This window comes from Pleurodeles waltl, chromosome 5 (assembly GCF_031143425.1).
Source record: "Pleurodeles waltl isolate 20211129_DDA chromosome 5, aPleWal1.hap1.20221129, whole genome shotgun sequence".
In the NCBI taxonomy this organism is placed as follows: domain Eukaryota; kingdom Metazoa; phylum Chordata; class Amphibia; order Caudata; family Salamandridae; genus Pleurodeles; species Pleurodeles waltl.
The window spans coordinates 518,822,585-518,849,350 of NC_090444.1; the positions used below are offsets into that span (position 1 = coordinate 518,822,585).

Here is a 26,766-nt window from a genome sequence, read left to right on the forward strand (position 1 = left end):
GACTCTGCGTAGGTGCCGGTCTTGCTCGAAGGGAAAGTCTTGAGACCGCTCACAGAGCCACAACCATTCTTCGTCCTCCAAGTCTTCGGCAAAGGTAAGAAGTCGTCGTCGAAGCGGTCCCGTTGCCCTTCGACTTCACCCTGTTGCTCGGCTGATGCGACACGGGAGGAGCATCGATGCTCGAGGCCTCCGTCTTCAGAGCCTGCTTCTGGGTCTGCTCTGCGCTTCCGGTAGCCGGAGTGACCCCTGCCCAATTAAAGGAGTTTTATGAGGCCATGCGCCTCATTTTTGGACAGGCCGACCCTGATATGGCCCCTTCGGGCCCACGGAGTTTGGTCGGGGGGTCTTCGGGTTCCATGCTGGCAGCTTCCGCTCTGGCCACTGAGGTCCCCTCTGGATCCGCACTGACGCCGGTCATACCACTGAGACCTTCCCCAGCGCCTGTTTGATTGTCAGCGTTCCTGACGTCGATGATGCCCACCATCGACCCGATCCTCATCCCAGACGATTCATAGTCTGAACGGTGTCAGCCGATGCCACCTCTTTCTTCAGTGGGGCCTATTCACCCCAGGTCGGATTTGGACCCTTTTCCTTATGGGTACGAATTCTGGGAAGGATTGGAGGGGTCCCTGGATCCTTATGAATACCAGGACCATCTTTGGACTAGGCATAAGAATTGGGTGAGGCTAGTGGACTGGACACTTCTCCAGATGCTGGCATGCTGTCTCCTCCTACCGTGGCTATGGCGGAGGGAGTGACTTATGCTGTGGTGGGTCGGTAGGGCGGCTGAGGTCCTTGGCCTTGAGCTGCCTACTGTACAGGTCAGGTCTAATCTCCTGATGGAGGTGCTTCAGCCAGGGGCTTCCACATCTGTGCTCCTTTTGCCATTTAATGAAGCTCTCACCGATGTCCTTTTGGGTACTTTGGTCCAAACCCAAAACAGGTGCTCCTGTGAACAAGACTATCGCATACTGCCATCGGCCTGCCCCGAACGACCCTAAATTCCTGTCCCAACACCCCATGCCTGAGAGTCTTATCATCCAGGCTTACTCTTCCTCAGGCGCATTCCCTTCCGCACCCCCGGATAGGGAATCAAAAAGGCTGGAACAATTTGGGAAGATGTTTTCTTCCTCCAGTCTCGCGCTGTGGTCCCCAGCCACACAGCGGCTGAACAGCATGGGTGGCACAGTGGCTGGGTTGGGGACATGACAGGGAGCCGCTTCCGTGGCCATGAAAGGGGGACTGTTGCGGGTGAGGGGCAGTGGAAAGGCCAAGGGACCGCGCTGCGATCTGTGAACACCGCATGCCTTTTGGGCCGTTATACCCACTCTCTATGGGATACGGTTGCGCAAGTTCTGTCGCAGATACCGGAGGAGGCCCATGCTGTCGTCTTCCAAGCTGTCAATGATGGGAGAAATGGGGCAAAGGTCACGATCCAATGTGGGCTGGACACGACTGACTCTCTGGGCAGATCAGTTGCTACTACGGTGGCCTTGAGATGCCACGCTTGGTTGCGTACCTTTGGTTTTTCGGGTGAGGTCCAACAGTCTCTTATGGACGTGCCCTTTGATGGCTCCCATCTCTTTGGAGACAAGGTGGACTCAGCTATGGCTTGATCGCTTGGCCTTTCCGCTGCCCCTCGCCCCAACAGTCCGCCTTTTGCCCCTGTTGTGGCCATGGAAGGGGCTCCCTGTCACGTTCCCAACCCAGCCACTGTGCCACCCATGCTGTTCAGCTGCTGAAAGGGCTATTCCCTCCCCTTCGAATCTGCCCCACCAGCGATGCCTCCATCAGTCAGATAACATCTGGAGGATCATTTGGCACTCCTCCACCAGGAAGTCGCGGCTCTCTTGCCCAAGGGCGCCATGAGAAAGTCCCTGTGCCAGAAGTTGGTTGTGGTTGTTATTCACAGTACTTTCTGGTGCCGAAAAAGGACAAGGGCTTACGTCCTATTCTAGACCTTCGGGACCTCAACTACTTCCTCAAGAAGGAGAAATTCAAAATGCTTACCCTGGCTCTGATCCTGTCTGCCTTAGACCTATGAGACTGGATGGTAGTGTTGGACTTGCAAGACACATTTCCACATTCCCATCCTGCCTGCCCACAGACGTTACCTGTGATTCGTGGTAGGTCACGAGCACTATCAGTTTATCGGGCTCCCCTTTGGCCTTACCAGGGCCCCTCGGGTGTTCACAAAAGTGATGGCAGTAGTTGCAGCCCATCTGTGCAGGTTAGGGGTTTCAGTCTTCCCCTACCTCAACAACTGACTGTTGAAGGTGGACTCGCCCCAGAAAGTCATCTCCCACCTTCGGACTACAGCGAGCCTCCTGCACACGCTGGGGTTCACTATCAACGTCACACCTAACTCCATCTCAGATGCTTCCTTTCATCAGAGCTGTTCTGGACACAGTGCAGTTTCGGGCTCATCCTCCCAAAACGCAAGTCCAAGATATTCAGGCTATGATTCTGATCTTTCAGCCTCTGTCTTGGGTTTCGGTGGGACTGACTCTGAGGCTGCTGGGCCACATTGCCTCCTACATCCTTCTGGTGACAAATGCCAGAGAGCATATGCGGGCTCTGTAGTGGGACTTGAAGTTCCAGTGGGCGCAGCATCAAGGCAATCTCTGACAGGGGCCAGAGCTCGGAGGGGACTGCGAAAGACCTGCAGTGATGACTTTCAAATCATTGGGTCCATGTCAGACCCCTCTCCCTTCCCCAGCCAGATCTCTACATAGTGACAGATGCGTTGCTTCTGGGTTGGGGTGGCCACATGGGATAGGTGGAGATCAGAGGCCTCGGGTCTCCGGCAGAGTCTGTGCTCCATATCAATCTTCAGGAGCTCCGGGCGATCAGGCTTGCGTTGAAAGCATTTCTTCCCTCTCTCAAAGGGAAAGTAGTGCAAGTGTTCACGGACAGTACTACCGCCAAGTGGTACTGCAACAAATAGAGCGGGGTAGGGTCTTGGACCTTTTGTCAGGAGGCACTATGCCTCTGGACATGGCTGGAACATCAGGGCATTACCTTGGTGGTTCAACATCTGGCGGGTTCTCTCAACGCCAGAGCAGATGAACTCAGACGTCGATTCACAGCCTATCACGAATGGCATCTCCATCCAGAGGTGGCACAAGGACTCTTTCAGCAGTGGGGAGAGCCTTGCTTCGATCTGTTTTCCCCTGCAGAGAACGCGCAATGTCAGTTGTTTTGCGTGTTGGGGTTTCCAAGGCAGCACTCGCTCAGAGACACTTTTCGTCTTGAGTGGAACACAGGCCTCCTTTACGCCTATACCACTTCTGCCCAGAGTTCTCAAGAAAATCAGGAACGACCAGGCCCAAGTTATCTTGGTGGCTCTGGACTGGGCACAGAGAGTATGGTATCCAGAGCTGTTGAGCACGACCACCAATCCTCCACTGAGACTGCCTCTCCAGGCGGATCTTCTGTCTCAGCAACAGGGGAATGGTTCTCCACCTGAACCTGTCCAATCTCCGCCTTCATGCATGGAGATTGAGCAGCAGCAGTTGGTGACTTTTGATCTTCCACCCGAAGTCTGCAATGCTATCTTGGCTGCCAGGCATCCCTCCACAAAAATGGTATACGCCTGTCATTGGCATAAATTTGTGGCATGGTGTACCAACAAATCTGTTAATCCCCTCTCTGCTCCTCTATCTGAGGATGTTTTGTTCATTATTTCTTTGGCCTAGCAGGGCTCTGCTTTGGGCACCCTTAAAGGGTATTTATCGGCCATTTCAGCCTTCCTTAGGCTACCTGATCAGCTCTCACTCTAATAGATTCCTTAAAGGTCTCACCCATTTATTTCCTCCCACTCCATGTATCATGCCTCAGTGGGACCTCAGTCTTGTCCTTACTTACTTAATATGGGCTCCCTTTGAGCCGATACACAATTGCCCTTTATGGCTCCTCACTTTCAAGACTGTCTTTCTTGTTGCCATCACTTCTGCTCACAGAGTGAGTGAGCTTCAAGCTCTTTCTTCCAAATCTCCATTCTTTTCTGTGCACCCTGACAAAGTGGTGTTGCGCACTGAGGCTTCCTTCCTTCCCAAGATTGTTACGCCTTTTCATGTAGGCCAGTCCAACACCTTACCTACTTTTTACACACACCCACATCCTTCTCATGAGGAGGAGAGACTCCACCGTCTGGACCCAAAAAGAGCATTAGTATTCTATCTAAATAGTACTAAAGATTTCCCAATCCACTCTTTGTCAGGTATATGGGTGCAAAGATAGGGAAGGCGGTGCAAAAACGTACCATCTCTCGATGGGTACTTCTTTGCATCAAGGTGTGCTATGCTTTGGCGAATAAGCAACTCCCTGAGGGCTTGTGCCCACATTCCACCAGAGCAACTGCTGCTTCCACTGTGATAGCACACGGAGTTCCTGTCCTGGATATCTGCCAGGCAGGTACATGGGCATCCCTGCAAATGTTTGCTAAACATTATTGTCTGGACAGTCAGGTCCGTCGGGTCTGCTTCTTTGGTCTTTCGGTCCTGCAGGACTTTGTAGTATGATCTTGGTTTCCAGCCCACCACCAAGGATGGTATTGCTTGGGTATCTATTCTAAGGTAAGGAATCTGCAACTAGAAGTCTCTATCAGATGTACAAGTTACTTACCTTCAGTAGCGAAATCTAGTTGCAGATTCCTTACCGACCCACCCATCCTCCCCGCTTGCGAACTAATTTCCATTGCAACAGGAATTCCCCCTTCAGGTCCTTAGCTCTAGCGCACCAATCTCAGTGTTCTTAGCGGCTCTTCGCTTTGGCGTGGACAGTCATTAAAAGAATCTGACATCACTGCACTGAGGCGGCGTATGTGCCCTACTTCCGATTTTATCACGGCGACTACGACGCCAGCAACGTCGACCGACTCAACCTACCAACACGCAAAATCTCCGGATCCACTCTGATGCCTGGGAAAAAAATTCTAAGGTAAGGAATCTGCAACTAGAATGTGTCTCTACCAGATATTTTGTTACCAAAGGGTAAGTAACTTGTACTGCAGGAGGCTTATGACCAGGATATTCGGAGTGCTAGTGTTGAAATGGAATCATCTGAGAGTACTATTGTCTGTTTTTCAGAAATAAGTGCCTCCCGTCATCCTCCAACCCCCTACTCTGGCTGCTGTATGTATGTTTTGGTACTTATATTTCACTAACCTGGCTGGAGAGCAAGAAAGTGCTGCAGAATAAGAGATCAGTGGGGTGGACACTACATGATCATGTAGACTGTCAGTTTTTAAAAGACAAATACACTATATTTCACATGTTTTTACAATTGCAGTACATAGCTCACATTTGCAGTTTTATGCACATATTGATTCATTGATTTGCTCAGAATCATGCTATTTTCTAGTTGAGTCCTGAAGACATGATCTAGAAGCTAGGTCCACTCTTTCTCTTTAGTCACTAGGCCACATCTCTTCCCACAATCTCTATTAGCCAACACAAATATCCTCTGTCACCGTGATAAGCTCGACCTTCAATTTAATTTCAGTCTTGGCTTGTGTCTTTCATGATCTCAGCTGTCACACCCCCAGGTTCAAACTACTCAGCATCCTGAATGTCCACCCATATTTTCTCTTCGACACTGCCAAATCCCTCATCACCTTCATCTTAGGTAAGCTGGCAATTACAACAAGTCTGCAATTTAGCCTCTGCAGTGCCCCTTCTCCTTCCTAACGAATTTATAAACCTTGCTACCCATGCAGTTTACTTTCACTCGACCCTCATCTACTTCTCTGTTTTGCAGCTGGGTCCGCTGGCAGTCAGTCAAACCTCGGGAACCAATTAAACTGCTTGTTCTTGTCTCCAGGGTTGTTAATGGCACTGCAGTCCCCTATCTCCTTTGTATTATGGTGTAACACCTGATCTGCAATCTGTAAACCTCAACCGGTTTTCAGTCCCTAAGCACCCAGGGAACCTTTTGTTGATTCCACCATTCCTGCAGCTGTCCACTCTCAATATTCAACTCGGCAGTCTTGAGGACAAGTACAGCGCCGAGAAACGCAGGTACCTTCGGCCCCTGCTATGCTGGGGCCCATCAGGAGGTCCTCATTCACCCAAAGACCAATGCATATGTATCTGAGATTTGGAAAACTCTAGGGCCCCTCTACATATTCTGCAGTTGGGGGAGGGGAGGTCTATCATTTTACTCCACTTGAGTGTAGCTGACGCTCCCCAGCTACCCTCGGAACCTCCACCCTGGCAATCGTCTGGTCCTTGATTCAGGCATATTTTGTTTAGAAAATATTAATGACATTTTAACTAACGTATTGTCTTGTCATGTTCATGGTCAGACATCTGGTCTATGTAACTATTTCGGCGCTTGTGTGGCCTCATACAGATCTGTGACTTATACTAAAAGAGACAGATTTAATTTGTAAAAGTATTTGTAACTAACATGAGTGTGTGTATCAGAATGGATATGGCAAGCCTGACTGTGTAGAGGAATAACTGAGGGGTTATTTTAGGGGAGGGGCCGTGAAGTTAATGGAGGTTTTTATGGAGCTGTTAAATAGCAGGCCTGCCTGCAATAGTGATTAGTCAGCTGTTTGGGGCCGGTGCCTGGGCAGAAGGCAGGCTGCGGCCTTTCTCTCAGCTGCCCGGAAGCTACCAGAGATACAGGGCGCAACAAACAGCCGCCATGTGAGCCATACGTTGGAGGCAAACTAAAAGTGAACGTTCATAGTTAACACACCAATTCGTGTTTCATTTCTCACGTTGTGGGACGGCCCAGTGCTAGAAGGCATTATTTGGCTTCAACAGGAAGACGTCAATTTGTAAGTGAGTGTTTCTTAATGAGTCATTTCGTGCCACGGGCCTCAGGGCGCTCACAGCAAGATAACAGGCTGGGACCGCTCGGGGACCGCAACCAGCCCACCAGATGTCTAATTAATGCCTGCTGTCAGCTGCTAAAATGTCACTTTTGGATCTTTTCTCTTCACAGCCACTGCTTTAATGATAAAGATTACACGCTGATGTCACTCCGATCCTGGGTTAATGTTGTGGTTGGTAAAATGACGGCCATAGACCGAACTGCCAAGTACGTGTCGCTTTCCAAAACGGAGAAGGTGCCGTATGACCACCTCGTTCTCTGCACTGGGCTGCAATATCAGGTAAAGAATTTCAGCGTTTTCTTTCCTGTGCATTTATTTGTTTTCTAGTGCACTTCCAAGGTAACAATCACCGTAGTGGTTCCCAAAAATGCTTCAGCTACGCTTCTCAAACTACGTTTTTTTTATTTTTTTTAGACTTTATCTTAAAATTTTACAACCACACAGTGGAGGCAACAAATACTAAGCATGACTAATTCTCAGTAGGTTCAGCAGCAGCTATTAATGATCCGTAACAGTACTGTGCATCTTGTAGCATAGGCCATATTGTCTTCTGAGTAGTTGGCCCTCTTACTGCCTCCTAAAGACCTTCTCCACAGCCTGTTATTCAGTCCAGGCTGTCCACGCTTCCCACCCTCCTGCCCATGTCATCTGCTGCCCTTTCACACGGAAACATCTGTCAGTAAAAATCCTCTTGCGCGCTCTGCAAAGGGTCGGTCACCTGTTCTTATTCATCATACTCACACCCTACATCTGCCCCAATGCGTGCCAAATATATCCGATAGGGTTCCCATATGTCCTTTGGTCAACTGCATATTGGCATCAATTCGTGATAGACATCAGACTGCGTGTCACAGTAGGCCATATCCTCTAGCCAACCTTATAACGTCAGGATGGTCCACGCACCTATTTCATTGCTATTCTGAGCTGAACCAAAAGCAGCCCCAAGGCAACCAGGCATCATACGGTAGATGGTACATCCCTATCATAACCCAGCAAAGTAAGCTTAGAAACAAACTCCTGACTCACACTTAGCATTTCCTCAAGTTCCACTCTTACAGCCTGCCAGAATCGAGAAATGCCCTGACAATACCACGCCACATGCTAAAAGTCTGCGTCAGATTCTCCGCAGCGAGCAGAACCTTCGTCACTCCGTAAGCCCTATCGATGCAGGCGAGCTGGTGTACATTGGACCCTGTTGATGTATTTAAAGTTAATCAACCAGTATCGACTACTTTGTGAGACAGATCTCCCCTCTGCACAACAGTATGCCCAGTTCTTGTCACTGATGGTGATTGCCAGGTCCCTTTGCCCCTCTAGTCTAGCCGTGGTTCCTCCAGGCGTACAGGCTTCCTGAGCAAAAGTATACAATTGAGATATAAGATGTTGTGGAGTAGTCTTATTAAGCAAAAGTGTCAATGTGGTAAGGTAGGCAAACTTCCCTACACTTTTTTTATGCTAAAAACCTACTGTTTAATCACCAAAGAACTATTTGTATAACAAACAGTTTTTCAGCATGTCTACAGCATATGTTTTTACTTAATGTTTCCATTCTCTCTCGTTCCAAGTAGATTCTCATACATATTTTATGTTAGAGAGGTCAAGATGGAAAAATAAAAAGTCATGTGCCTTTTGTGATCGTATGGCACAGGCAACAAGGGTAGGCAAACCATACAGGCTCATGCTGCAATGAAACTACTCGATTATGTAAACCTTACAGCATCAGAAGGTATACAGGATATACCAGTCTGACTTGCTTGGGGCTCTGCTCAGACAGCAGTAGTATTAATGTTGAAAACTGTTCCAATATAGATGACACTCCATCACATAAGTCATGAAAAACAAGCAGAGCAGCAACTGAGGAATTGGTTCTTTGAACCGAAGAGCACTGATTGCAGTGGCTGTTCTAATTTTCCAGAGCTATCGAGCTGAACAGGGAGGAGCCTTCAACATGAAGAGATCAACCACCATATCACTTCTCTCTGATAAGTTGGGTCTACAGTAGCCAACAGCTGAGGTCTGGGGGCTTCTGGTCAGTTGGTAATGAGCAAAATGTTTTACAGTATTGTTCAGTGAGCAGCTGTGGTAATACAGTGTAGTATTTGGCCAAGTTTTAATGAAAGGTGTTAGTTATAACCCGAACCACTGGTACCCATTTTGTCAAGCTCAGAAGTGTGAAAGAGTGGGAGTACCTACCAAGATTTGAACCTGTGACTTTTTAAGGTTACCCACAGGTTACTCTACAGTGGATACATTAGTCATCCCTTTCTCGTTTCAACTCTCCCTGTCTACATTCTAGACTTATTTGGCAGGCTGCAATCACAATCCCAGCTTGGTACTCCATGTGTTTTTTTTCTCCCAGCTCTGTATTGTCAATGTGGTTCTAGTGGCTTTACTGACTGGAAAAGAGAGCTGCAGATTCTATGACCAAACAGTCATGTGATGCTATGCCTCCTTAGGTGACAGTGCTGCCGGCTGGCGCTCTTCTCCTCCTCCCTAGCTCTGAGGTGTTCTAGCACCAACATGGAACATTCCATGGTGGCTGTGAGGGTAGAGGTTGGGGCAGATTGGTGAGGATCTCAGTGGAAGATCAGACACAATTGGAGACGGCAAGACACAAGAGACAGCAGTGAGAATAGGAATGCACATTGATGTCCCTACAGAGATGTCCTTGTATTCTCACTTGCTGACCATCTAAAGTGCCAGTCTATAATAAGGGGGAGGGGTTGGGTCAGAGAGGTTGGCCTGTACTTATTCTAGGGCTCAAAGAAAATTTGCTGCTCATCTGGGGCCCTGGAAATAATGCTACTTTTGACAGTGCCTTTCTGCCCTCTGACCTTCCTTACAGACACAATCAAAAAAGGGGCAGGGAGATTACTGGTCCAGTGTACAGACTCCCTATTAATAATACAGTACATAAGAGTACACTTTTCCAGAGAAAAAGCGTGTTACACTCCACTAGGCATTTCTTTATCTAGAAGCAAATGCCCTGACACACCCGATAGATGTCATGCTTCATCATAGGGCTCGCTCCTTGTCAGACCGGCGCTGCAATGTCTGACGGGCCCACCACAAGGGGGCACTCTGCCGGAGATCTTAATTGGAGATCCGTGCCGTGGTTTAAAGAGAGTAGTAGGAATGAATTCAATCCTATGCACAGAAAAAGATAGGAGAGAGAAAAAAAGGATAAACTTGGCTCCCGAACCCTCCAAAATACCACAATTTATTGATCAACGAAGGGTCTCGGTCAAGGTTAAAAAAAAGGTGTTGGTGATTGAAACAGAGATAATGCTCAACCACTCTATCAACAAAACAAGGTGAAGGAAGCAGAGATTTTTTTAATCCGTCACAACAGGTCAACATGTTTTGCGCCTATATAGTATATACTGATCTAATGGTGCTTCATCTGGACCAAATCACAAAAGAAACACTTCTACTAGTATAATTAAAGAGACTTTAGTGTGTATAAAAATGTATGTACAAAAACAGAAAGTCACTTACTTATAGTAAGATTCTAAATGAAATGTGCAATGTGAAAAAAGCCTGCGGAGAAAAAGAAACACATTAAAAAGATCAACCTCAATTCAAGATCAAACACATATTCAAAAAAGACAAATAATCTTGATGATGACGTGGCACTCAGTGGTCAAAGTGTTACCATGCTTAGTGAAGATAAGGCAAAACAGCTAAAGCAACACTGCTTACCCTCCCTGAGTAAGGATAAGGCTTCAAAGGAAAGAGCAGACCATAGGACAGGTGTGATATCTGTAGAGATGCAGAAAAAACATATGTTTATTAAAAAAGAATGGTTATACACATGTTGCACCCTGAATCAGATGAAGGGTCAAGAGGACAGTGTTTGATATACATCTAAGGGTAATATATATGCTGTAAATGTGTTCTCCATTGATAAGATGATGTGTTATAAGATACATAGCCCTCCATTCATCAGTATCTATAGAGAATGTCCATGTAAAGTCAGAAAAAATTGTTAAAAAGGAGTATGTGAGCAACTGGCTAATAATATTCATATCAGTTAATATATTCAATACCAGAAGTATCAGGCTAGGAAGAGCGGTTCCCTACCTCTGTAGTTGGTCTAAGATCTATGCACATAGTGTACACTAGTAAATATCACCTTTGGTGATGCCAAACCACAAGCAGAAATCAGACGCTCCGAGTGAGCTGTCATATTTGCATAATTGCCTCGCCGATCCATGTGTGGAGGGAAGATACATTTAGTAAACAGTACGTGCTCTTCCAGTAGCTCAAGTCAAAGTGTGGAGTACAAAAGGCAATTAACATGAAATCTTGTCATACACAAAATATAAACGTAAGATGCACATAGAGAGCGGTTATACTTACATTACGTCACGTCAGGCCCAGCTCGAAGACCTACCCCGAGGACTGGTTCGTCGGGTAAAGTAGGACGGACTACAGCCAGCGCACCAATCAGTGTCGCTAGTTGCTGATTTGGCAGTCGGGGAAAGCTCACATCACCAGTTCAAGGATATAGAAGATGGACAAATCCAAAGAAGCTAGAAAGTACCCGTCTGACGTAAAATAAAAAACAGAACCCTCTTGGAATTGGGAGAGTCTGTTTACATGTTGGACAACTAAGGGGTAGACCACAAGAGGAAATTCCTGCAAAAAAATGGGCAATGGCTGAAATAAAGTCACAGTGTGATCAATGCCATGTTGCCCTACATGCCTTTTTTAGGCCGAGGCCAGGGGAGAGGAAGAGACAGGCGCAGAGCAAGAGGCAGCCATGTACCCTGGGCAAAGGAATAAACTCAGATGGTGACCAGGAGCCAGGGCAAACATCAGCCAATGAAAACTTAGTGGTTAACCTATCTTCTAGACCCCTCTATACGGATGAGATCAATGCCTTGAACAAAGGCCTTGGCTTTGTGCCCACCCCTAAAGAAGATTTCTTTCGACTAAATTGCAAACTTTCCCAATTTGTCCGAAAAATGTGGCTACACTTCTTCAAGGACAAACCTGGTGAACCTCTGAAGGAGAATTCTGGACTTAGAAAACCATCCTCCTTTGTTCCCCCATCATCATCCATACCATGTGAGTTACTTGCATTTGAACAGGCAGTTATGACTGATGTCGCTAAATTACGCCCTTTACATTCTTTTGTTAACATTTGCACCCAAGAGAGAATTGCTCTGCAAACCCTGGCATTAGACGAAACCATTGTCATAATACCAGCATTACAAATGCTTGTTGTTTTTTGGTGTAAATGCATTCAGTAGTTTTTGAGAAATTAAAGAAAAAACTAATTTGTATATATAGGGACGCAAAGGTTCTGTGAACCCTTCCGATGTCATGCTGAAATCTGATTGGCTGGCAACGCTTCAACAAGGAAGTTTTGGCAGCCATGTTGGGACGCGACTTCAGCCGAGTCCCAGAAAAAAATATAAAAATTAAGAAAAGGAGCCAAGGTAGGGACCCTCTGTAGGAAGTTGGCTCTGTATGCACTATTTCAAAGTAAGAAATAGCATGCACAGAGTCCAAGGGTTCCCCTTAGAGGTAAGATAGTGGCAAAAAGAGATAATTCTAATGCTCTATTTTGCTGGTAGTGTGGTCGAGCAGTAGGCTTATCAGAGGGTAGTGTTAAGCATTTGTTGTACACATACAGGCAATAAATGAGGAACACACACTCGAAGACAATTCCAGGCCAATAGGTTTTTATATAGAAAAATATCTTTTCTCAGTTTATTTTAAGAACCACAGGTTCAAGATTTACAATCAATACTTCAAATGAAAGGCACTTCACTTAGGTATCATAGGAACTTTGAATCCGCAAAATAGCATGTACAGTTTTGGCAAAGATGGCAATAAGCTATTTTAAAACTAGACACAATGCAAATTTCAACAGTTCCTGGGGGAGGTAAGTATTTGTTAGTTTTGCAGGTAAGTAAACCACCTACAGAGTTCAAAGTTGGGTCCAAAGTAGCCCACCGTCGGGGGTTCAGAGCAACCCCAAAGTTACCACACCAGCAGCTCAGGGCCGGTCAGGTGCAGAGGTCAAAGTGGTGCCCAAAACGCATAGACTTCAATGGAGAAGGGGGTGCCCCGGTTCCAGTCTGCCAGCAGGTAAGTACCCGCGACTTCGGAGGGCAGACCAGGGGGGTTTTGTAGGGCACCGGGGGGAGACACAAGTCAGCACAAAAAGTACACCCTCAGCGGCACGGGGGCGGCCGGGTGCAGAGTGCAAACAGGCGTCGGGTTTGCAATTGGTTTCAATGGGAGACCCAGGGGTCTCTTCAGCGAAGCAGGCAGGCAAGGGGGAGGCACCTCGGGGTAGCCACCACCTGGGCAAGGGAGAGGGCCACCTGGGGGTCGCTTCTGCACTGGAGGTCGGATCCTTCAAGTCCTGGGGGCTGCGAGTGCAGTGTCTTTACCAGGCGTCGGGTTCTTTGAAGCAGGCAGTCGCGGTCAGGGGGAGCCTCTGGATTCCCTCTGCAGGCGTCGCTGGGGGGGTTTAGGGGTGTCAACTCTGGCTGCTCACAGGGTCGTAGTAGCCTGGGAGTCCTCCCTGTAATGTTGGTTCTCCGTAGGTCGAGCCAGGGGCGTCGGGTGCAGAGTGGAAAGTCTCATGCTTCTGGCGGAAAACGTGTGGTCTTTAAAAGTTGCTTCTTTGGTGCAAAGTTGCAGTCTTTGTGGAACAGGGCCGCTGTCCTCTGGAGTTCTTGGTCCTTTTAGATGCAGGGTAGCCCTCTGAGGCTTCAGAGGTCGCTGGATCCTGGGGGATGCGTCGCTGTTGCAGTTTTTCTCGAAGTGGGGAGACAGGCCGGTAGGGCTGGGGCCAAAGCAGTTGGTGTCTCCGTCTTCTTTGCAGGGCTTCAGGTCAGCAGTACTTCTTTGTCTTTAGGTTGCAGGAATCTATTTTCCTAGGTTCTAGGGTCCCCTAAATACTCAATTTAGGGGTGTGTTTAGGTCTGGGGGGTTAGTAGCCAATGGCTACTAGCCCTGAGGGTGGCTACACCCTCTGTGCCTCCTCCCTGAGGGGAGGGGGGCACATCCCTAATCCTATTGGGGGAATCCTCCATCTGCAAGATGGAGGATTTCTAAAAGTCAGAGTCACCTCAGCTCAGGGCACCTTAGGGGTTGTCCTGACTGGCCAGTGACTCCTCCTTGTTTTAGTTATAGTTATGGTTAGCTCAAGGAACTCTAAGGGAACTATAACTCACGCCCTCACCATCCATACTACTCAAGGCCTACCTGAGTGTTAATGAAAGTTTAGGGATGCAAGTCTCTGGTGTGGGGATGATGCCCCTTGTAGCATCTGAGAGGAGGCTGAAATAGGTGCTAAACGATGATGCACCCTTTGATGAATGTGTGACTACAAGGGGCATCAGCCCCACCCCAGACCAGGAGCTTGCATCCCAAAAGTTTAGGATAACTTCAACCTTTCATTAACACTCAGGTAGGCCTTGAGTATGGATGTGAAGTATATTTTCTCATCAGTAGGATAGAATAGGATCCATCTCACTGATGCGTAGATAGGGATCTCTGGCCCTGAAGAATGCCCCTGACCAGTTGTGGCTCAATATGAGGGCAGAAGCATGTTGGCCTAAATGATTTTGTGACGGAGTGAGTCATTATACTCACACATACAGTCTAATTTTGTTTTATCTTTACCAACAGACACCTCTATCTGATAGAGACTTCTAGTTGCAGATTCCTTACCTTTGAATTTCTCAGGCATCAGACTGGATCCGGAGATTTTTCTTCGAGCAGTACCTCCGCTAGCCGTCAGGTGGCATTGGTCGACTCCGTGGGCGTTGTTGGCATCGTGCTCGCTGTGATGATGTCGCGGTCGTATATAGGCGCCATCCCGGCGTGTTGACGTCCGTTCTTTTCTTTCTGCGCCAGCCTACTCGCAGATCCGGAGAAAAGCTACCTCAGTCATTTTTTGACTTATTCAACATATTTGTCTTGTTTCGTGGCTGCGTCGAGGGATGCCCCGCAAGACCAGATTCAAGCCCTGCGACTCCTGTCACCGAACTATGTCAGTGATGGATCCGCACCTTGTATGCTTATGGTGTCTGGAGCGCGATCACGACCTGAAGTCGTGCTCCGAGGGTCGGGCCATGAACCCAAAGGCTTTGAGTGCCCGGTCCCTAAAGCTCATGGCTGCCCAACACTCGACTCTGCAGCGCTCACGGTCCCGTTCGAGAGGAAGGTCTTGAGACCGGCTGCGGAGTCACCACCACTTCACATCCTCCAAGTCATCAGGACATTTGGGTCACAAAAAGAAGAAGTTGAAGCAGGACAAGTGTTCTTCCGTCAACAGAGCCTTCTTCTGGGTCGGCTCCGTGTATCCCCGCCTTCCCGGGAGCCTGTGCCACCCCTGCCCAACTTACAGTATTTTACGAGGCCATGTGCCTCATTTTTGGGCAGTCCAACCCACCTTCGGAGCTTCCGGGCACAGGTGAGTCGGTTGGGGCCCCCTCGGTTTCAAAGCCATTGGCTTCGGCCTCAGCCCCGAAGGGCTCCTCTGGATCCAATTGCAGATCCGTCCCGACGCCGGTCGTGCCACGGCGACCTTCCCCGGCGTTGGGTCCGACGTCAACGCTCCCGACGTCAGTTGGGGGCACAATCGACGTAAATCCCATACTCATACCAGACGACCCAGAGCCTGAACGACGTGGATCGACACTGATCCCAATCTCTATAGGCTCTCCTGGGCCCAGGGTTGATCCAGACCCTTATTCCTGTGGGTATGGATACGGGGAGAGTATGGAGGGGACGCTGGACCCTTTAGAATACCAGCTTGACCCCCAAATGGACTGTGTATAGGATTTGGGTGATGCCAGTGGTCTAGACACTTCCCCTGACACTGGTATGCTCTCTCCTCTTAGCGTGGCTACGGAGGAGGGTTCTTCTTATTCTATGGTGGTGAGAAGGGCGACTGAGGTCCTGGACATCGAGCTACCTTCTGTGGAGGTTAGGCCTAACATCCTAACTGACGTGCTTCAACCGGGGACCTCCTCTTCCGAGCCCTTTTTATTTTTTAATGAACTACTGACAGACGTCCTTTTGGGTACTTGGTCCAGACCCAGCACAGTGGCTCCTGTGAATAGGACGATTGCCCGCCGTCATCGGCCTGAGCCGTCAGACACAAAATTCCTGTCTCCGCACCCCCACATTTGAGAGCCTAGTCATCCAGGCTTCATCATCTGGCGCATTCCCTCCCGCACCCCCGGATAGGGAATCAAAAAGACTGGATAATTTGGGGAAGAAGTCTTTTTCTTCCAACAGTCTAGCGCTGCGGTCCGTAAGCACTGCATGCCTTTTAGGCTGCTATTCCCATACTCTCTGGGATACGGTTGTGCAAGTGCTGCCTGCAGTTCCGGAGGAGGCCCAGGCTGTCCTGTCCCAAGCCATAACAAATGGGAGGGATGCAGCTAAGTTCATGATTCGTTGTGGACAAGATAAAACAGATTCTACCTACCACCGACGTTACCTACGATTCATGGTAGGTCATGAGCACTTTCAGTTTACCGTGCTTCCCTTTGACCTTACCAGTGCCCTTTGCATGTTCACGAAGGTGATGGTAGTGGTGGCAGCTCCTCTGCGCAGGTTAAGGGTCCCAGTCTTCCCCTACCTTTACGATTGGCTGTGGAAGGCGAACTCGCCCCAGACAGTCATCTCCCACCTCCGGACTATGGCGAACCTTTTGCATTCGTTGGGGTTCACTAACAACGTGCCGAAGTCACACCTGACTAGTTCTCAGACTCTCCCTCTCCCAGCTGTTTTGGATACTGTGCAGTTTCGGGCATATCCTCCCAAAAAGCGAGTCCAGGATATTCGGGCTATTATACTGATGTTTCAGCCTCTGTCCTGGATTTTGGTGAGAATGACTCTGAGGCTGCTGGGCCTCATGGCTTCCTGCCTCCTGCTGGTTCAAAATGCCAGATGGCACATGCGGGCTCTGCAGTGGGACCTGAAGTTCCAGTGGGCGCAGCATCAGGGAAATCTCTCCGACAAGGTCCAGATCTCATACAATAACAAAGAAAACCGTGGCTGTGTGTGAGAGGTGCGCACTTCCAAAGGCTATTTTTTAGTGAAAGACACGGTTCATGAAGGCAAAGTCTCTTCTTGGAGAAAAGGAGTGCTCAAGTGGTTAGACACCCAGCCACAGGGTGTACAAAGCTGTCGCCCCGGAAGGGTCCCAGTCCATGTATAAGATGAGAGAACCACGGCACATCAAAGGATCATAGTGTGAAACATTTAATATTTAGTCGTATTTCAGGAAAAAACAGGTATCCCGATTCAATAGAATACACTCATAATTTTGCTTGTAGATTAGTTCCATAGTAGTAAGAAAACAGCCGACACGTGTTGCGTCATCCTTGACTTTTTCAAGGCTGTGAAAGATGGAATATAACAATCATAAAGCTAATTGGTACTAATGAGATGTATTTTGGTGTAAAATACGAATAAAGTAAAAAGTGTATAAACCTGATAACGAAAAGGAAGAAGAAAGAGAAGACCCCGTGTTGTGGAAGTGATCAGATTTAAGTATATGGCAAGAAAATTGTATCACCTTGATATTATAGTGATTACTATATATAAAATTTGTCAGTGAGAAAGTGAATACTACTGTGACACCGCAATGAAAAGTCGTGGAAAAAGTAAACAGACCAATTCAAACAACAAAGTGTTGGGTGGTCTATGAATGAGAGCACATCACCAACTATAAAGATATGACAATGTGTGTCCAAGCAAGAAAAAGTATTATAAACAAAAAGGACATACCTCGTTAAAAAAATGGAAAAGTTGAATGAGTGGTGGAAGTCCCATGTTCCGACAAGTATGTAAGTTCAATCAGTTGTGGCAGAATAATAGAAGAAGTCGCATGACCATGATAAGTCTGTAATGTGATAAGGGAAGCATGGATCATAAATTGAAAGTGGTCAAGAAAGAAAAAGGACAAAGTATATACTACTATGAACAATTGCAGAAAAAGATAGTATTTTAGAATTCAAGTATCTTTACAATCCCACGCCTGTATTTCCATGCATTTACATTCTCCCCAAAGTTCACAAGCCAGCACCTTTTCCACCGGGTAGACCCATCATCTCATTAGTACCAATTAGCTTTATGATTGTTATATTCCATCTGTCACAGCCTTGAAAAAGTCAAGGATGACGAAACACGTGTCGGCTGTTTTCTTACTACTATGGAACTAATCTACAAGCAAAATTATGAGTGTATTCTATTGAATCGGGATACCTGTTTTTTCCTGAAATACTACTAAATATTAAATGTTTCACACTATGATCCTGTGATGTGCCGTGGTTCTCTCATCTTATACATGGACTGGGACCCTTCCGGGGCGACAGCTTTATACACCCTGTGGCTGGGTGTCTAACCACTTGAGCACTCCTTTTCTCCAAGAAGAGACTTTGCCTTCATGAACCGTGTCTTTCACTAAAAAATAGCCTTTGGAAGTGCGCACCTCTCACACACAGCCACGGTTTTCCTTGTTATTGTATGTATACTTAGTGTACGGTGACGCACTCCTGGCATATATAGACAAATTACCACTCATTTTTTAACAATGGCAACTTTCAGCGACAATAGAGAGGCCCTGGTAGAAGAACTCTTCAGCACCGATAAAAATATGGTCATGGACAAAAACAAAAATATTAACAACAAAACAGAGGGTCTAAAAATGAAATTTATAAGGCTAGAACGCTTAAAGAAGCAAGAGCTTTCAAGAAGGTGGGACTTCACCATTTTGGAAAGATACTTACAAATTAAACAAATTCCCAGGGGTCTTCGAGTTGTACTCTTTCCATCCTTTGGTGACCTTAACCCTATACTATTGCAAGAATGGGAACAACTACTAATCAACTCTTCTTTTGGCATCATGGATATACTTATTCGTGACGCCAAGGAAAAAAGGGAACGATTACTAGCAGAGATAGACACATTGGAAAAGGAGATAAGAGACACAAACCTTAAAGAAACAATAGAAAAAATTTACAACATTCTGAAAAATGTACTCCAACAACATCAGGAATACATTAAGGAAAAGAAAACGCGCAAACTTAGACGCGACGCCAATGACTATGACACAGGCAGTGTCTTTACCTTTGCACGCAAATTTGACAACTCAAATTCTGACATGAGCACGAACAGAATGTCACTAGCAGCCCATAGTGTCCCAAAAAATATCACAACTAGTGACACTGACCTTTCTAGCTGTTCCAGCATCACAAGTGGGGAGGCCAGCAGCTCCCTGGAAGAACAAAGAGGGACCACACACAACAAATCCTCTTTTTTATTAGAAATGGAAAGATTCCGCAGGGGTCAAAAATACAACAGATCAGCACAAGTCACACACATAAAAGAACCAGAAGAGGCAAGAGAAAAAGGAACAGAGTCGGTCAACAGCAAGTCAGGCATGACAACGAGATCAGTCACACGCAACACAAAGAATTAAACAATCACACAATGCACGATGACGATCTATGTATCATCAACTTATCGGACAGGGAATTTGATGACCCCCAATGCAGGGTCCTTCAGAAAGGCTTAGGTTTTGTACCCACCACATTCCCAAACTTTACTGAGATGCATATCGACCTTTTCAAGTTTGTACGAAAATGCAAACTACTAAATTTTTTTTATCAGAAACATCTTTCTAATTGCCATTACAGGGATGACACAGAGACATGCAATTTCTCTGTTGGGGACATAAGGGATTTACAAACCCTGCTTTCCCTGGAGGACAATTTCAATAGCAGTCATGCACCCACCTGCACTGACATTCTAACAGATTTAGGCATTTCCGGTACTGCCACATGTATGAGTGGTCTGAAACCTCGATCGAGATTTACACCTGTTTTTTCTTCAGATAACTCAATCGATGTATTCCACAGATTGGTAACAAGAGATCTGTATAAATTGGAAAATCAGTACATACTTAAGAGAAAAACCTGGCCCCATAACTTCAGCCTATCAGAACGCAAAGCCTTACTTTCCTTTGAAAACATGGATGCCATAATAATAAAAGAGGCAGACAAGGGTGGCAATATTGTCATAATGAATCGAATTGACTACATTGAGGAAATAGACAGACAACTCAAAGATCAGACAGCCTACTGTAAGGTCCCAAACAATCCCATAGACAAAGTCATCAGTGACATAGAGATCAAACTCAATTTTTGGAGGCATAGGGGTCTCCTAACGGATCTAGAATTCAAGTATCTTTACAATCCCACGCCTGTATTTCCATGCATTTACATTCTCCCCAAAGTTCACAAGCCAGCACCTTTTCCACCGGGTAGACCCATCATCTCCGGCATCAACTCTCCCACGGAAAAACTTTCAGAATTTATTGATCTGTTTTTACAACCGTTCGTGTGCAACCTACCCTCTTACATCAAAGACACAACACATCTCAGTCTCATTGCAGATTTCGAATGGACGGCAGGACATTTTTTAGTGACCCTAGATGTCTGATATTTGTAATGTTTTAATATGCAAATGTACCATTGTAACGATAAAACCACACATAATCGATACATATACAACCACCAGTACATCTATACTCAAGTACCCACATCAGCTCTTAATTTACAACCACAAGAATTAGGTTTTTAATTTTTCAATTCATCCTCTTTCACATTATATGTAATTTCTCTTTCTCCTTTCACTACTATTGACACTGTGTGTCCTTGCACCATTCTCAGATGGCGGACCCTATTATCGCTTTTTCAGTCCGCTTTTCATCTTCATTGTCCGACCAGCTTTTAAACGCATTGCAGACGTCTGCCGTAGTTACTACACGGCACCCGATCGAAACGACTCCCAGTTCGGCTGCAGGTAAGGGCGCTCTGCCACTATTCTCTTCAAGGGAACTTTACGCACTATCTCGCACTCTCGTACCATTTAACTGCCGTTCACTTATGTTGAGCCAATGCATGCTATATCAAGACCTTTAGTCTAATATGCCATTTTCTCTTACCCTTTGCAACCAATAAATCTTCTATTAGTCCCCTACCCGCTTTAATTCTTCATACCACCCCATTTTGACCATATACGCAAAAGTTACGACGATTACATGCTCTATAATCCAGATTTTTAGCTCCATTGAGACTGCCGATTTTTTCGGCTCTGTTTTCCCTTGTGTCATCGCTAATAAACTCCTTTGTGGCACTTTTCATATATGTAGGACTCGTTTAATGGTAGAGTCATTTTCACATAACCAATGCCATTTCCAAGTAACTTCCAAATTACTATTTTTCAGACTTAGGTCCGATAACCGTTGATTTTAAAATATTATCAATGTGTGCTACATCAAGACCTTTAGTCTAATATGCCATTTTCTCTTACCCTTTGCAACCAATAAATCTTCTATTAGTCCCCTACCTTTTTTAATTCTTCATACCTCCCCATTTTGACCATATATGTAAAAGTTACGACAATTACATTCTCTACAATCCAGATTGTTAGCTCCATTGAGACTGCCGATTTTTTCGGCTCTGTTTTCCCTTGTGTCATCGCTAATAAACTCCTTTGTGGCACTTTCATATATGTAGGACTCGTTGAATTGTAGAGTCATTTTCAAATAACCAACTCCATTTCCAAGCAACTTCCAAATTTCTATTTTTCGGACTTAGGTCCGACAACCGTTGATTCTAAAATACTATCTTTTTCTGCAATTGTTCATAGTAGTATATACTTTGTCCTTTTTCTTTCTTGACCACTTTCAATTTATGATCCATGCTTCCCTTATCACATTACAGACTTATCATGGTCATGTGACTTCTTCTATTATTCTGCCACAACTGATTGAACTTACATACTTGTCGGAACATGGGACTTCCACCACTCATTCAACTTTTCCATTTTTTGAACGAGGTATGTCCTTTTTGTTTATAATACTTTTTCTTGCTTGGACACACATTGTCATATCTTTATAGTTGGTGATGTGCTCTCATTCTTAGACCACCCATCACTTTGTTGTTTGAATTGGTCTGTTTACTTTTTCCACGACTTTTCATTGCGGTGTCACAGCAGTATTCACTTTCTCACTGACAAATTTTATATATAGTAATCACTATAATATCAAGGTGATACAATTTTCTTGCCATATACTTAAATCTGATCACTTCCACAACACGGGGTCTTCTCTTTCTTCTTCCTTTTCGTTATCAGGTTTATACACTTTTTACTTTATTCGTATTTTACACCAAAATACATCTCATTAGTACCAATTAGCTTTATGATTGTTATATTCCATCTTTCACAGCCTTGAAAAAGTCAAGGATGACGAAACACGTGTCGGCTGTTTTCTTACTACTATGGAACTAATCTACAAGCAAAATTATGAGTGTATTCTATTGAATCGGGATACCTGTTTTTTCCTGAAATACTACTAAATATTAAATGTTTCACACTATGATCCTGTGATGTGCCGTGGTTCTCTCATCTTATACAAGGTCCAGATCTCGGAAGGGACTGCGAAAGACCTACAGTGGGGGTTAAAGAATCAGGATTGGGTCAAGGGCAGATCTGTCTCTTTTCCCCAACCAGATCTTATGGTCATGACAGATGCGTCACTTCTGGGATGGGGGGGCCACAAGGAAGAGGCAGAAATCATGGGCATCTGGTCTCCGCCGCAAACCGGGCTCCATATCAATCATCTGGAGCTCTGAGCGATTCGACTAGCATTGAAAGTGTTCCTTCCCTCCCTCAAGGGGAAAGCAGTGCAGGTGTTCAGACAACGCCACCGCCATGTGGTATTGCAACAAACTAGGCGGGGTGGGGTCGTGGACCCTTTGTCAAGAGGCCCTTCGTCTCTGGACTTGGCTGGAACATCAGGGTATTTCTCTGGTGGTTCAACACCTGGCAGTGTACCACGAATAGCGTCTCCATCCGGGGGTGGCACAATGTCTCTTCCTGTGGTGGGGAGAACCTTGGTTAGATTTGTTCGCGTTCGTAGAGAACGCGCAATGTCAGCTGTTTTGGGCATTGGAGTTTCCAAGGCGACACACGCTCAGCGACGCTTTTCGTTGCAAGTGGAATTCAAACCTCCTGTACGTCTTCCGCCAATACCTTTTTGCCCAGAGTTCTGAAGAATATCAGGCAAGACCGGGCCCAAGAAATACTGGTTGCTCCAAACTGGGCACGAAAAGTCTGGTATCCCGAGCTTTTGAACATGGCCATAGCTCCTCTGATCAGACAGCCCCTTTGGGAGGAACATCTGTAGCAGCACCAGGGGAAGGTCCTCTACCCGAACCTGCCAACTCTGCGACTTTTTGAGTGGAGATTGAGCGGCAGCAGTTGACATCTTTTGACTTGCCACCCAAAGTCTGTGACGTTATCTTGCCAGCCAGGTGTCCATCAACCAAAACTGTATACGCCTGTTGTTGGAAGAAATTTGGGGCATGGTGCATCGACAATTCTGTCGATCCTCTATCTGCTCCTCTCTCTCAAGTTCTTCTCTTTATTCTTTCTCTTGCCCGCCAGGGTTCCACCTTGGGCACTCTTAAGGGATATCGCTCTGCTATCTCTGCTTTCTTAGGGTTACCTGATCAGCCTTCCTTTTTTAAATCTCCCATAGTTGGGAGGTTTTTTAAATGCCACGCACATCTCTTTCCTCCTATCCCATTCATCATGCCCCAATGGGATCTCAACTTGGTCTTAACTTACCTTATGCGTACCCCGTTTGAGCCGCTTCACAACTGTCCTCTAATGCTCTTAACTATAAAAACTGTCTTTTTAGTTGCCATTACTTCTGCCCGCAGAGTTAGTGAACTCCAAGCTCTGTCATCTAAGCCACCTTTTCTTGCCATACATCCTGACAAAGTGGTGCTTCGCATGAGGGCTTCTTTTCTATCTAAGGTAGTGACACCCTTCCATGTTGGACAGTCCATCACCTTGTCTATCTTTTATGAACCCCCACATCCCTCTCATGAAGAGGAGAGACTCCACCATCTGGACCCAAAAAGAGCATTGGCGTTCTATTTTGATCATACCAAAGACTTACGGGTGGAAGATCAACTCTTTGTGGGATATGTGGGTGCAAAGAAGGGGAAGGCGGTGCAGAAGACGACCATTTCACAATGGGTACTCTTATGCATCAAAATGTGCTACGCTCTGGCTAAAAAACAAACCCCCTGAAGGTTTGCGAGCTAACTCCACCAGAGCCACTGATACGACCACAGCGTTAGCACAGGGCGTTCCAGTCCTGGATATTTGTCAGGCAGCAACGTGGGCATCCCTGCACACTTTTACTAAACACTACTGCCTAAACAATCAGGTCCGAAGGGACGGCTATTTTGGCCGTTCGGTCCTGCAGTACTTTTTGGTGTGATCTTAGTTCACAGCCCACCACCGGGGATGATATTGCTCAGGTATCTATTCAAAGGTAAGGAATCTGCAACTAGAAGTCTCTATCAGATGTACAAGTTACTTACCTTCAGTAACGAAATATCTGGTAGAGATATATTCTAGTTGCAGATTCCTTACTGACCCACCCATCCTTCACGCACTGCAAACTGATTTCTAGAGACAGGAACTTTCCCTTGAGGGCCTTAGTTTTGGCGCACCACTTGATGGCTCTGCGCTACTGGCGTGGAAAGTCGTGAAAAGAAACTGATGTCAGTGCACCGGGGTGGCGTCTATATACAACCACAAGCATTACGCCAACCACTCCTGTGGAGTTGACCGACGCCACCTGACGGCACGCAGAGGTACTACTGCTCGAAGAAAAATCTCTGGATCCAGTCTGACGCCTGGGGAAATTCAAAAGTAAGGAGTCTGCAAATAGAATATGTCTGTACCAGATATTTCGTTACCAAAGGTAAGTAACTTGTACATTAAAGGTGTAGTTAAGACTGGTTGTCTGTTAGGTAATTTTAAATAAAACTGGATCCCTATATTATCCAGAATAACTTTATCTAAGAACTCCCTCTGGGTGTATCTAACCACGAGGTTGAGTCCGTTTAAGTGGTATTGTCCTACCAGGGTGGGGACAGGTGGCCGATAATGAAGCATGACTCTAGTGTGTGCGAGACCACCTGTTCCATAAAGAGGAATCCCCAACATAGGTTCCACCTTGGTAGTCTCAGTCTTCACACACAAAAAAACTGTAGATGATATTGGTACGATCACAACCAAAGTGGTTGTGATTGACAGTTTATCTTTTCTCCTCTGCACCTGTTGTGTTCAATGGCCCTAGGGTAAAACCAAACCATATACTAAGTAAGTGGAATGTGAAAGGCAGTCCCCCACCCAAGGAAGTGGAATCTGTAGAGGGGTGCTGGAGGAACTAGGCCCCAATAGGTAAGTACCAGAGTGCCCCCCAGCGACCTAGAGAGAAGAGATAAGTATCTGTTTTTTCCCGAAACCCACAGGAGAACTTTGGAAAAGGAAAGTGCAAGACCCAGACAAGACTGGAAGAAACCGAAGGTGGGTCTTGACAGAAGAAGACCTGCAAAAGAAGGGGACCAGGTCAGTTCGAGTTGGAGTGTCTACCCACCCTTCTGTGGATGCAGGACCAGGTCGATGGTGGATGAAGAAAGTCAGTAGTGCAGAACAGGAGCAGAAGAAGCGTTCTTGAAGTGATGCAAGTGATGTCCCCTGTCAGCGGTCGTGATGCCCTCAGTCAGTGGTGCTGGAAAACCACCAACAAGCCTTGGCAAATGCAAGAGTCTGAGAAGAAGGTTTTGCAATCCTGAGGAGGATCAGCAAGGCCGAGGGAACTCAACCCAAGGAGAGGAGTCAGAGGTGACCCTCGGCAGCTGGGAGAGTCACAAGAAGAAGAGGAAGCCCCCACAGGCAATCCACAGACAGCAGGCACAGGAGTCGCAGTGGGGCCCAATCAGCACACCTGGAGACTTTGCTTTGCAGGGAAGAGTGCTGGAGGCCGGGGATGCATGGAGCCGGAAGATTCCTTGGAGGAGGGACAGACAAGCCTTTGTAGCCGCAAGTGTAGCTGTGCACAGGGGTACTCTCCTGCAAGGAGAGGTAATAGCTTACCGTCTCCCAAGTTGGGCAGCTGGTAGAGGGGACCACTCCAGATCACCACCTGTAATGCAGGATCCATTCAGTTCCAGAGGAGAGAGGATCCACACCGCTGGTCGGCGTTGCAGTTGGTGCCTGCGGTTGCAGGGGAATGACTCCTTCACTCCAAAAGTGATTCCTTCTTGCTTCTTGTGCAGGCTGAAGACTCGTTACTCGCAGAGGATGCACGGCCAGGGAAATGTTGCAGTTGCTGGAAGGAGCTGGAGAAACAATGTTGCAGAGCGGAATCGTAGCTGAGAGTTGCTGGTTGTCGGTTCCTGGAGGGTCAATTTGCAGTCCTGGTGGACGAAGATGAAGTAAATGATGCAGAGGAGTTCAGCTGGAATCTTGCACATCAAATCGGAAGACCCACCCTGGAGGGAGACCCTAAATAGCCCTAACCTGCACCCTCCCCTCTGGGCTAGGAGGGCCTGCCATAGGGGGGTGACTTACAGTGACCTGATGCAGTGACCTTTAGTGAAAGGGTGCATGCACGTTTTCATGCAGGCTGCAATGGTAGGCCTGTAGACATATTTTGCATGGGCTTCTATGGGTGGCACATTATATGCTGCAGCCCATGGGGAACCCCTGGGGCTCCAATGCCCTGGCTACCCAAGTACCTTATACTGGGGGCTTACGTGGGGGCACCAGTATGCTGTGCTAAGTCCTAACCAACCCAATTTAGAGGGAGAGAGCACTGTCACTGGGGTCCTGGGTCCTGGTTAGCAGGATCCCAGTGAACACAATTAAAATACACTGACATCAGGCAAAAAATGGGGATAACCATGCCAAAAAAGAGGGTACTTTCCTACAGAGATCGCACAACATGAACATCATCTTCTATACTGATGACACGCAGCTTGTCCTCTCACTCTCAACAG

At 46.7% G+C, this 26,766-nt stretch overlaps 1 protein-coding gene across 3 annotated transcripts in view; it reads left to right on the forward strand.

Moving 5' to 3' along the window:
- CFAP61 (cilia and flagella associated protein 61) overlaps positions 1 to 26,766 on the forward strand; it is a 1,725,308-nt gene that overhangs the window by 967,782 nt on the left and 730,760 nt on the right. For all 3 annotated transcript variants that reach the window (XM_069234340.1, XM_069234338.1, XM_069234339.1), the window contains one exon: positions 6,958 to 7,126. In XM_069234340.1, coding sequence (XP_069090441.1) covers positions 6,958 to 7,126 — 169 coding nt within the window. The remainder of the gene's footprint in view (positions 1 to 6,957; positions 7,127 to 26,766) is intronic.